Source organism: Pelmatolapia mariae, linkage group LG8, assembly GCF_036321145.2.
Source record: "Pelmatolapia mariae isolate MD_Pm_ZW linkage group LG8, Pm_UMD_F_2, whole genome shotgun sequence".
Taxonomy (NCBI): Eukaryota; Metazoa; Chordata; class Actinopteri; order Cichliformes; family Cichlidae; genus Pelmatolapia; species Pelmatolapia mariae.
This window is the reverse complement of record NC_086234.1, coordinates 14,392,545-14,405,533: the sequence shown is the minus strand read 5'-3', so window position 1 is coordinate 14,405,533 and position 12,989 is coordinate 14,392,545. Positions and strand designations below refer to the sequence as shown.

General features: G+C 40.5%; 1 protein-coding gene across 1 annotated transcript; it reads right to left on the bottom strand.

Moving 5' to 3' along the window:
- Positions 1 to 1,053: 1,053 nt before the first annotated feature.
- Positions 1,054 to 12,953, bottom strand: tdrd1 (tudor domain containing 1). The gene is made up of 27 exons (XM_063483021.1): positions 12,909 to 12,953; positions 11,044 to 11,177; positions 10,618 to 10,785; positions 10,460 to 10,497; positions 10,049 to 10,109; positions 9,748 to 9,862; positions 9,530 to 9,596; positions 9,318 to 9,398; positions 9,038 to 9,217; positions 8,794 to 8,937; positions 8,541 to 8,706; positions 8,367 to 8,450; positions 8,096 to 8,272; positions 7,899 to 8,006; positions 7,180 to 7,350; positions 6,673 to 6,915; positions 6,235 to 6,354; positions 5,533 to 5,640; positions 5,110 to 5,277; positions 4,433 to 4,777; positions 4,237 to 4,353; positions 3,988 to 4,113; positions 2,515 to 2,682; positions 2,025 to 2,429; positions 1,759 to 1,824; positions 1,577 to 1,620; positions 1,054 to 1,424 (listed from the first exon to the last, which is right to left on the bottom strand). The coding sequence occupies exons 3-27, from the start codon at positions 10,775 to 10,777 to the stop codon at positions 1,353 to 1,355; spliced, it is 3,534 nt and encodes a 1,177-aa protein (XP_063339091.1). The 5' UTR covers positions 10,778 to 10,785; positions 11,044 to 11,177; positions 12,909 to 12,953; the 3' UTR covers positions 1,054 to 1,352.
- Between the last annotated feature and the right edge of the window lie 36 nt (positions 12,954 to 12,989).

Here is a 12,989-nt window from a genome sequence, read left to right as displayed (position 1 = left end):
TGCATGCCTTTGCTATACCAAGTGGTTATCTGAGTTCTGGGTTCACTCTCTGTAAACACTGTGCAGGAAAATGTCAGGTGATCAACAGGTTCTGGTGCTGGGTTTGACCTTCAGCGGGCTGCTTTGACCACTTCTACGTGTCGAAATACACTGAGCTGCTTCTGTGTGATTGGCTCATTAGATATTCGTGTTGGGGGTGAATATATTCGAATACCAGGGATAAAACATCGCTAAATTATTAACATTATTTAACGGTAGCAGAGTTTACAGCGGTGGGTTAAATGTGTTTAATTTCCCCTTTGGCCTGAAACTCTAGTCAAGTCTGTCCACACCTGGTCACTGTTCCGCGTATGGCAGGTTTAAAGTCAGGTACAAGGCCCTAGCATGCTAACATTACAGTCGAAAATAGAAAGACAGGTTTCGTCAGTACGCATACCGACAGTGGTATTCCTTAAACCTTTAAAGAAATCTCGTAAATTCCTTTAGGTTACATAAAATAATAAAAAAAAAAACACATTGTACAGTGACTTGTTAACTCAAACAGCAAATTTACTAAACTGCTACAGAAAGTCACCAGCACATCCAAACCCACGCACCGGTAAGTCGTCTCCTCGCCGACCGCAGTTTTTTCTCCTGAAGCTGAAGCGCGTCTTCCGCAGACCGGTCCTCTCAGTCCTCCTAACACCACCTTGTTTCCGCAATGATCCGATTGAATGAGGCGCTTTGGCTCCGACCAGAGAGGGAGCTGCGACCCCACCTACCCGACATGCCTATCCCTGAGGTACCTGCACAGATGAGGACTTCACATGACCTCCTCCCATCTCCAACAGGTACGAAAACAGGGAGTGGCTTAGATAGTTTTACATCCTGGTACCACTTTAGACACACGAAACTATAGAGGCATTAAAGTTCAAAGTTTTCCCTTTGGTTTACTGTATAGAAAGCTTCAGTAATCCACCAGCTTAAAAGAACACAAACATCGCTGTATTGTCTTTTTTCCACAAAGTTTTATGTAAAACTCAAACATGTCAAAACAGAAGCGAGTCAGTGTGAACATCTCACCTGAACAGGTTATTAGGTCTGAATAAAGGAACAGATGGGAACAAAGCATGGGCCACAACACTTACAGGAGACACACAAAGATAACGAGAGCTGAACATCTCGTTTCTGAATTTCTGCATTTTCTTGCAGAGGAAAAACAAACAAAAAAATAACTTCAGCTTAACCAAACATTAAAAACATAAAAAAGAGGCACATAGAGTAGAAAGTCACAGATAAGGGAACAAAATTAAAAGGTTTCCGTTTGGGAGAAACAATCTGGGAAAAAACGTGGTGAACAACATGAATGAATCCTATTTCTTCTGTCCAACAAACATTTGGATCAGCGAAAGCTGCAGCTTCATCAACTCTTCCAGCTTATCGATCTGTGGAAGAGAAAAGCAGATAAAGCAGTCGCTCATTTGCATTTAATTTTAGAGAAAAATATAAACATTTTGTAGTATTAACAAAAGCATTTATAAAATAGTGCCATTTAAGATTTTTTAATGTTAATCAAAACTGTGAGATCAACTCTGACCTTGGCCTTCAGGCTCAGACAGCAGCAGCCGGAGGTCTGAAGGGCTAGGATTTGAATGAGAGCGGTAAGAGAATCAGGTTAAGTCAAATTAATCAGAGCACAACAAAACGTCATGTCCAAAGAAATTCAAACACGTCAGTTCAGGTGAAAACGATTCAGTTTCTAATCTGAAACATACACACCATCACTGTTGGAAGTATTTTGGATTGGTGGCTTTATTTGCTCAGTTATTTCCTTCACTGGTTCTCCTGAAGAACAAAAACAATGACCCAGTCCTGTTATCAATTAAATACTTGATACACATCTTTTTACCAACCTAAATATACTTGAGCAAAGTAAAATACTGCACTTAAAAAATATCACATTATTTTGGATACGTTTTGTCAGTTCTCTTTACACTAAATAGAAACCAGTAACTTAATCCTACAATCACAATCTTATTACTAACCACAGGCCGATGCTGCAGAAATATTCATTTTCTCTTCAGGATGCTGGGATGTTGCATCCAGAGTATTTGCCAGCTCTGTGGTGCTCATCGGCTCTTTTTGGTTTTCGGGTACCGATTTGGGCTTAGAGCCGTCTGGTGCAGCTGCAGTGTTGACAGATGTGCTGCTGCCAGTTTTGTCAGTTTTCTGGGTCGAGGTTGTGCAATGGTTACTTTTCCTCTGGGCATGTAATGCTTCTGAGATCATGTCAGTGACGTTTCCCCCGCCCTTCTCAGCGGGCAGAGTGAGTGAGAGCACGTTAGCAGAGCCATCAAAGTGCTGGACTGTGGCGAGGACCCCATCCAAGACCACATTTTGAAATATCAGCTGCACTTCCTGAGGCCACTCTGCTGGAAAGTTCTCCTTACCTATCAACAAACATGAGGCAGTGCGACACGAGTCAGTAAACTAGCAAAGCCCAGAAAATTACAAAGAATACTTGTGCTGCCTTACCAGCGAGGGTGCAGCGAGTGATCTGAAAGGGAAGCTCCAGCAGGTTGATGGGGATGGGCAAGATCCGGGAGTATGGCACCTTCTCACTGTTGCCATAGTCTGCATAGAGGACACTCACCTCTTTCTCACCAACTTCTAGGATTACTGCACGGTACCAGTTATTGTCAGCTGGAAAAAAAAGGAAGTCGTCCAATTCTACATTTTGTTTTTTAGTCACAGGAATTTCAACAAAATTTAGAAAATTTATTGGTCAAACTACTCAGCATTGAATGAAATATTACATTTATCCTCATGAGACAAACACATACAACTCCTCTGACCTTACAAGCACTAAAAGCTCAATGAAAACAGACCTACTGTAAGCTGGACTGTGGAATGTAACCCCAGCTAAAGCCTACTCTGTGTATACCGTGTTTAAAGCCACACACACACACACAGTGTAATTATACCTACTAGAAGACATGAAATTACCAGCTTAGCTCTGTAAGAGCAAGAACGGCAGGTGGGGTTTCCAGAGCAGACCGCCAGCAACGAAAACTGGATATACACCAACAGGATTAGTGTAACAGCAATTCTGTCCTCACTTGATTTTTTTTGTTACCATGTTTATATTATTTATTAAATGAAAATTAGTAAACAACATTTCCTCAAAGCATTATGAGATGTTAAAATTAGTCTCCCTCAATCAAGCAAGGCGAAATATTTAAAATTAGATTATCTGTGAATATCTCATTCAGGACTAGCCTTCAAGTACCATCCAACAACTTTTGTGAGAACCCATTTGCCCCCTTGTGGCTAGAAACAGTTACTGCATTGCCTGCGACCGGTGAACTAGTGCTGCTCACTTTGTGTGTATAGCAGGGTTACAGTTACCTACAAATCAAAACTAGGTGAGAAAAAAAACTTAACCGAAATTAAAAAAACAAACAAAACAAAAACCCTGGCACATTTGAAAGAACCCTAAGGCTATAAGAGGTCAGCAGTGTTTTCAAATTAAGAAGTAACAGCAGAGGTCGAATTGCCCAAGAGCACTTTCACAGCAAACTGCTTGTAGGATCGCCAGAAAAGCAAATCAAACCACTCGTAATTGCAGAAGACCTTCAGAAATATTTATGAGGGCTTAAGAGGGTCTGAGGATCTTGCAAAAATAACTGAAAAACTCTTACCTATCCATAAAAACCATTTAAGAACTATGATTCTTGGAAAAAGAGGCATTAGGTAAGTAATTACCATGCATAGCTGTGCATAACTGTTTACTCTTTCTCATATACTTAGAAATAAATAACATAACATAACATTAAGCAAAACGTGATCTTAAAATGCACTGTGTGTAAAATGCACTCTAATGTGTAACTGTGACCAACCCCTTCAAAGTCACTGTAACAGGCAGTAGGACGCACAACAGTCAAGTTTAAGTTAATCTCTGGATCTCCGCGCTAACAGAGTCTTTAATAAGACAGTGTTTTCACTCACCTGAGAACTGAGCACAACAAGCAGCCCCAGGAGCTGGTTTGCCCTTTACGGCTGTTGACAAGGTGGCCTGGCTGTTGCAGTAGACAGCCAGCTCCACCATCACCTCCTGAAGCTTTTGTTGATCCACTACACAAATAAATAAATAAATAAACAAACAAACACGAGCATAGAGAGCAATTAGATAAGACACAGCAACTTCTATGTTATGTACATATGTTTTATAAGACAGTAGGAGACAACTGTTTCAACCTTGAGTAGGACCCAGCAGATAAAAGATGGAAGGATTAATGATGGCCGCAAAATAAGGCTGAAAGGTATCACTGAGCGGCAGCTCCACAGTCTTCCACTCCACTGGAAAAGATGGCACTGAAACCAGAATGCAACATTATAAATAAGCCTCCTAAATCACCACCAGCATCTTGAGGACTTCCTCTCTTTGGCTGACCTTCTGTGGACACTGCAGTCCATCCTTCAGCTGGTATCTCTTTGAAATTAACTTCTGTCTGACTGGAGACTTGAGTTTCTAAGGGATCTTGCTCATTTTTCTTCACGCTTTGTTTGGTTGCAGAGCCTGTTGTTCCATGCGTTTCTCTGGCAATCTCTCCAGGAACTTTAGCTAGTTGCTCAGAAATTAAGGCAGCTGCCACATTTACTCCTCTGCTTTCCAGCTCCACACCGTAGCCCTGTTCAGTGACAGAGAGGATACGTGCAGAGAGCTGCTCACCATACACCTGAGTCTGGAACCACAGCACAGCTTCACTGCTCCACTCTGATCCAAGAGGCTCCACGCCTAAAAATCAAACACACACCACTCAGTATAATCTACCCTTTAAATTTTTGTATTTTTTTTATTCAAACGTGAACAAACTTCCATCTGGCTTTCACACAGTTCCAAAGCTATAATGCAGTCTCTCCATGAATGTGCCAAAATATATGACAATTTCTCACATGGCCCCAATAAAATACAAGACAAGAATTTTATTGATATAAGACAAAATGTATCAAATATGCTTCATATTGTGAAACAGAGCTTTCAACCTCACACACACACACACACACACACACACACACACACACACACACACACACACACACACACACACACACACACACACACACAACCTGTGAGCCAGCAGCGAACTGCCTGGAAGGGTAGATTCAGTAGCTGGGCTGTAATGGATCGAAGGTGGCCCTTTTCAACTGTCAAGCTGTACCCATAGTCCACAAAGTTCACAGCTACCTTGTCATGAGACAGCCCCGTCACCATAGCCCGACACCATGCTCCATCCTCTGGGGAACAAATAGCACATCATGTCCCATAAATGCCCCAAACACAAAGAAAGAAAAGATTCATTATGAGTGGATTTAGACCACAGTGTGGGGAAAAACTTTGTCATATTTGGACTTTCTATAAGAAAAACAGCAGCTATAATAAAAATCCCAGAACCTTTAACTGACAATAAAGTGTGGTTTGTGTCATGTTTTAGCAATCTGCTGCCGAGCTGATGACATTTATAAAGTCAGTGGTACAGCAGATGGTCTCACCAGGTAACAGGGCACAACAGGGCTCTCCCACCTTGGGCTCGAAAGGTGACGCATCAGCCTCACAATGCTGCTTCAACTGAGCCCCCAGCTCTTTCAGGCGCTGGTGGTCTGGCAAACACACACACAGATAACACATGCATGCACCAATAAATGAATCCTCTGACTCATGCTCTTACTCTCTTCATACTGGATATTTATAGCTTAATTACTGGCATTTTATTTGCAGTATTGTTCTGCATTTTTGCTTGATTGTAAACACCATGTTGGGGTTGCACACCTCATCACATTGTTTGTTCTGCTTACAAAGACAATAAAGACCCATACTACCATCCATTCTCTTCTGCTTATTTATTACTGTGGTCTCATTAAAAGTATCCTTACTTTTCTTTTCACTTCTGTTTTTATTTCCTTGATATAAAATATCATCTGAATGTTTTTTCACTAAATAAATCAAGCCTTTGCTAACATTTATCCTTACACTGGTGGTGCTAATGCAACTGTACATTTTTACAATATATGGAAAATATTGCAGAATAATTACATGACTGATAATCAATTAGAATACAAGGCCAATTAAGATGATGTAGATTTGCTGCCTTTAAAATCTAAAAATAACTAGTTATTAACGAAAAGACTGTATATTTGCCGAAACAATGTTGCTATGGGTAAAAATGGCGGCTATTTAGGCTAAAGAAACAATACCTGTAGGATTGTCAATGCGGCAGTAAAACGCTGCTGGGTTCTCCACGACAGTGGCTAACAGTGCCATCGCCTGGCTCTTGCAAGGAAGCTCAGTACAAGACCAAACCAGAGGCTCACATGCTAAGAGAAACAACAAAGCCACATCATATATACATTTAATCAAGTTATAAAGTACTTTGCTTATTTGTGTCTAACTTATCCACAAACAAGTGGTGACTATGGCAGGTAAATTTATGACCACAAGAAGAAAGTTCATGTCAATGTCACAGGCCTCTGCCAAAAAGGAATATTTGCTTCAGGTTTTCAGTTCTACGTCATCGTCATTTCCCCCAAGATGCATCAAATGAATCCAAGTTTTGATGACTCCCCATTTAAAAAAGAAAAAACCCAAACAAACTAAAAAACCCAATAAAACCATTACTTTCAGATGCATCATACCTTGGGCCTCTGCAGTAACCACCGTCTCATTATCAGTAGTAACAGCACAAGGTGCAGCGTAACCTGCGGATATCAGCAATTCAGCTATATTGGCCTGTGGATCACTGGACTCATCAATCATGGTCACCAATGCCTTGCCCTCATGTGCACCCTGGATTTCAATGTGCAGTATTCGGTTTGACACTCTTCGCTGCAGAGCCAAAAGGCAGTCCTCTGACCAGCTCTCCCCAACAGGCTGAACCCCTGGAATGGAGACACCGCCCCCCCAAAACAACAGAGGGACACACTAATCATGTGTTTCTGTATGATTTTCTCATTTAAAAAAAGACAACACCAAAGAAATGTAGTGTTTTTAAGTCAAAGTATACAAGTAACTTTAAGTAAAAATAGGACAAGTGAAAAAAATTAAATGACATTTGGCATAAAACTGAGCTCTCTCACATTCACAGCTTAACACGCTTAAGAATTTCTAAGCACTCAAAATCTACTGCATAGTGGAAATAATACCTGCTAGACCACATGGAATAGCCTGCATGGGAAGGCCTAAGAGTGAGGAAGCGATGGGTCTAAGGTGGCCTAACCCGACCTCCTCAGAGTTGCCAAAATCAAGGTACCCCACACAGACACGTTCCTCTGATGAATAAGCCAGAATTTTAGCCCTGTACCACTGCTTGTCCTCTGGAGAGAAAACACGAAGAGCCAGAAAGTACATTTATTACATTATTTTAAAAACACACCATCTCTGAATTAGCTTGTTAAACATATTTCAGGCACAGGACACTTTGAAATCAAATAATGATAGAAGTATTTAATTTTTCAAATACAAATATTTAACTCAACAGCATTCAGTAGCTCCAAATCATGTTGTGTAAAAACGAGTCAAACACTAGGACTGACAGAAATTGAAACCTGGAACCACTGAGGGGATCAATTTGACCCCATCCCACAACAACAGCACCAAAGGTGAAGATTAATCGATGAAAAAAAACACAAAAACAACAACAACAGAATGCTCAATTACTAGAATAACCAACAGCTGTAGCCCTAATGATTAGGTTTTACTTTAACAGAACTCCTTGATATTTACAACGTCAAGGGTTTAAAAAGACCCCTCTGACGATTCTAGCGTTGACTACAATACTGCTGTACAGCTTACAACAGTTTTCATAGCCAGCTATAGCATCATACTCCATTGTGAGACATTAATAGGTACTAAAATGTTATACCTGAGAACTGGGCACAGCATACTGTGCCGGGAGCTGGTCTAAAGTTCTGTGGGGTTGCAACCTGAGAGCAGTGTTCCCTCAGCTTTAACTGCAAATCCTGAATCAGTCCTGCAAACCAAAGTCTCAGCACAGGTTAAAGGTATATAAAAAGGTTGAGTGATTTAACTTGCATTAATAGTTCAGCAACAGCTTCTCACCAGCGTTCTCCACCTTTTGCACGATAAGTTCGGTGGGTGACTGGAAGTGGGTGACCACAACAGAGAGCTGATCACCCACTGCTTGAGTTATTGGCTCCGGTGGTTGTGCCCAGGTATTGTCATCTTTTCCATCAGAGAGGCACCGAAAGTTTTCCAAAGCTGCGCTCATCATGGCATCTGGGGAAGAAAAAGGAAAAACTGGTTACAAAAACACATCTTAAACGCTCCAAATTGCACTGACTTAAGGAAGGATGTTGTATATGAATCTTACTGATATCTTGCTCAGTTGGTGCGATGTTGACTGGTTCTTTATCTGCATAGCCGTGTTCAAGGAGGAACGTGTTCAACTGTTTTCCTAAAAGAAAGAGACCGGGAGAGAGCTGGGCTTAAAGATTTTAACTTCAGTAGATCCTTTAAATGTGCATCTCTGTTTTATATAACTCACCCATGGAAAGCAGAATATCCACAGCATGAATGCGACCATCTTCTACAGTTTCCACCAGCCTAACTGTGACAATCTTGCCAGCCAGCAGCTGTCTCACAGCAATGCAGCACTCGCCTGACCAGTTCCCCGCCACCGGCACAACCCCTGTGATACGACACTCCATTGCCTGCAAATAAAAGAGCCAAGGACCAAATTCAAAATGCCAGAATGTCACAGTGAATGTATTAAAAACTGAGTGCAAATATGCACTCACACATGGGCAAAAAGGCTTGATGTCAGCCGTCAGGGCTCTGATCCGATCCACAGGGACATTTTCTTCATTGCCAAAGTCAATGTAAAGGATGTTAGCCATCTTATGGTCAGGAGCCAAAGTCTGTACAAGGCCTCGGTACCAGTTCTAGACACACACACAAAAAAGGGGGCCCAAGTCAAAACACAGCCAATGTAAATATTACAAATAGCAACCTGAGGACTTGCTTAAGAAGGCCTCGGCTCACCATGTCACAGGAAAACTGAACCGCGCAAATCTCTCCAACACAGGGTACATATGTTGTCACTGAGGAGCTGTAGTATGCTTTCTGAAGCTCTGTACTGATGCTCTGCAAAGATTCCAGCAACTCAGGGCTTTGAGGGACGAGGAAAAACCTGCTGGGGCTGTAGAACTCTACAACACACGCCTAAAAACAGCAACAATCCAAATCACTCCTTCTGGTATTTAATAACACAAAAAAATCTGCTTTTACTTTTGAAGCTTGAGGCAAACTGGATACATTTTACCTGGATGTCTGTTCCCTTGATGATTTTAGTTACATGCAAGTCCTTAAAATAAACCCTCTGGAGGCTAGATGATTCACCATGCTTCAATATACAAATTTAAAAAAATAATAACACAGATTACTTTCTTTAACTTAGTTTTGATTTCAAATTGTGCAAATGTGAAGCTTTCAACTTTTACTTGCATTAGCATATCAGCGAAGCATTGCAATTACCTTCAGCTCCCCCAGGCTGGCTCTGTCTTCTTCAGCTGGCACAGCTGCTGCTTCCACTGGTTTCCCTCTTTAGATTAAGATAAACAAACAACTTCACATTACATATTGGGCATTCAATCTAATTTCATTCTATGCTGGTAAAACAAAAACTGGATATTTAAGCATTCATTAATATTAACAACTGTCAGCCAGTAGCACATTGTGTTGCCCAAGCTTACTTTACAGGCTCTGGATCAACGGACTTGCACACATGTCTGTGGGTCTTCCAGTCTTCTGTCTGACAAGCCACTGAGCAGTAAGGCACCTTCTTGCAACGCTTGCATCGAAAATTGCCTGTGAATGAACAGTTATTTTAGACTTTACTAAAATGCTTACACAAGAACAACAGCGCTGAAATGAGAGTGCTAATCACTAAAGATAACCAAAAAAACAAAAACAAAAACAAATTAAGAGCCTCTGGCTTAGAAAAAAAAACCATGCTGCCACATAAACAACACCTCATTTAAATTGTCATATTACCTTGCTGACCACAGTAGTAGCAGAAATGTACAGTCAGAGATGGTGGACCAGATCCAAACAACTGTAAGGGGAAACAAAAATAGTACTGACTTTTATTTCTATTCAACAGTCTTCTACTTCTTTTGGCAACTCATTTCAGAGCAGGTCACCGTCTCATTCTAACCCTATCCATAGCTTCCTCCTTTGTCACACCAACCCTCTGCATGTTCTCCTTCAGTGCATCCATTAACCTCCTCTGAGGTCTTCCTCTTTCTCCTGCCTTATACCTCCACAATCATCCTGAGTCCAATATATCCACTATCCCTCCTATGCCCATGCCCAAAAAAATCTCAACCATGGCTCTCTAACTTTGTCTCCAAAGTGCTTTGATATACTCATCTAGCAAACGACAAAACCATCAACCATACATACTCCAGATTTATCCCTGTTCACTGATGAATTTATGGGACCTGCAAAATAACAGGAAGAAGAAAAAAAAAGCAAATTATTTTTAGAGAATTATCAGATTCTTTTATTTTCAGTTTTATCCGTGAATAACAGCATGGGCATTTTGGGGGTTTTTTTTTTACCGTCCCCAATGGCGCCTGATAGGGGACGCACGGCTGGAGCACTGGGCATGGTGAGGAGTCTTGGAGGAGGTAATGTAGCGCAAAGACCCGCTGGGATCGACGAAGGTTTCCTCAAAGGCAGGTTTGGTCGAACGAAGTTTGAAGAAAATGAGCGGTTCATTTCAGTACCTTTCAGTGTTACATAACAAAAGACTGTATCAAGACATTATACTTAATTTATGTCTGCACTTTAGCATTCTTGGCTAGCTAAAGGTTACTAAAGCTACGAGTCAAGGTCACTTAATAAGGCATTAGCAAATTAATAAAAAAAATCACGTGAAACGAGTAAAAACCTCCAGTAACACATCTGAAGAGCATTATTCTGTCAAATAATCAAATAAACGTAACGTTTTAGTGTACTTGTACACCGCAGACTCAATGCCGTACCTCGCACGTGCTGTCTGACCAGAAAAAGAAAGGAAAAAAGTGTCGCTCATGCGCAGTAGCATCAGTGTCACACAGGTCAGGAGCAGCTCTCTGCACGTGTCCTCTCTGTCACTGAACAGGGCTACGGTGTGGAGCTGGAAAGCAGAGGAGTAAATGTGGCAGGCTTAATTGTGAGAAAAAGCACTAGAGATGAGATGTTTTATTTGAGGATGTTGGTGGAGCCGTATAGAGAAGGTCAATAGAAGTTGCACTATGTGGATCTAGACTAAGCAGATGATAGGATGCCAAGAGAGGAACTGTTGTTGTTTCCAGGAACTTCTTGTTTCCAGTGGTGATGGACAGGCTGACAGATGAGGTCAGGCAGGACCTCATCTGTCAGGCCATGACCTATGATGTTTGCAAACAGCATTGTGACAACACGGGCAGGATTAGAAATAACAGAAATAATAATAACATATGATTTTAATAAAAGTGTTTTTAAAGGCAGAGTTCAGCCGTTGCTGCTAATAGCAAGCACAGAGTGAAAATGTCGAAGTGGCTGAAGTTAATTCATTATCTCTTTAGAAAGGTTATGATTATGTTTGACTGGAAAGCTAAGCAAGCACTCTCAGTAGATGGAACCAAAGTTGCTGTCTTATACTAGAAAGTATCTCCTTCTAATGAACTGAATTCAACTTGCCAACCATTACAAACAATTACAATACAAATAATTACAATACAAACAATTACATTATCAAATGTTGTCTAAGCCATACTTACTGAGTACCAGGAGTAGCACATTGTTTAGTACTTCATTACATCAATGCAAACCATTTGTTTCAAAGCAGTGTGCCCAGTGTTTGTTTTTATTTTCAATTTATTTATTTTTTTTACATTTTATCTTTTACTGTTTTTAAACTATCTACATTAAAGACTAATCTAAAGCCATCTCCTGTGTATCTTTACATTTCCTTAGGAAGCTTTGCCAGTAAAAAGTGTCATTCTTTTGTCATAAAGCCTATTTTACTTTAAGCATGAGCAAACCTTCTATGTGCCTTCAAAGCTAATTTAAAATGGACTGAGGCAAAAAAAAACAAAAACTGTCCTGCGATCAGACAAATCAAAATTTGAAATTCTTTTTGGAAAACATACATGCTCTTGGCTAAAGATGAGAGGGACTATCCTGCTTGTTATCATTTCTCAGTTCAAAAGCATGCATCTCTGATGGTATGGGGGTGCCTATGGAGTTGGTAGTTTGTACATGTGGAAAGGCACCATATATATATATATATATATATATGCTTTTAGAACAACATATGCTCATCCAGACGGCATTTTTTCACGGCTTTATATATTTCAGCACAACAACACTAGACTTTATATTCCAACCATTATAACAGCATGGCTTCATAGTAGAAGAGTTCAGGTACTGAAGTGGCCTGCCTCCAGTCCAGGTCTTTCTCAAGCTGAAAACAATATCATGAAAGGAGTATCATGAAAATGAAAATGTACAACAAAGATGATTCAGGACAGACACAAATCGTACAGCATTCATCTCGTCCAACAACTGATCCCCTCAGTTAACAAATGTTTATGGGCTCTTGTTAAAAGAAGTTTTGATGCCATCAAATTCAAAATTACCTTTTTATTTCTTTAAAAAGGTACATTTTTTAAAGTTTGAACATTTAATATATGTTGATTTTTCCACTGTGAATAAAATATGTGTTTATGAGATCTGCAAATCACTGCACTCAGTTTTTATTTACATTTTACACATCATCCCAACATCTTCAGAACTGGGGTTTTGCTGTGCTCATATGCGCTCTTTCTGAATGTGTAACATATTATTAATTCTTCCAGAAAATAAACGTGGGTGTTGTAGATACCTGTAGTCAGGGCTGGGCTGTCCATGGGCCTATCCTGTATTTACGTCAGACAAACGTCATTTCTCACTGGGCTGTCATTGG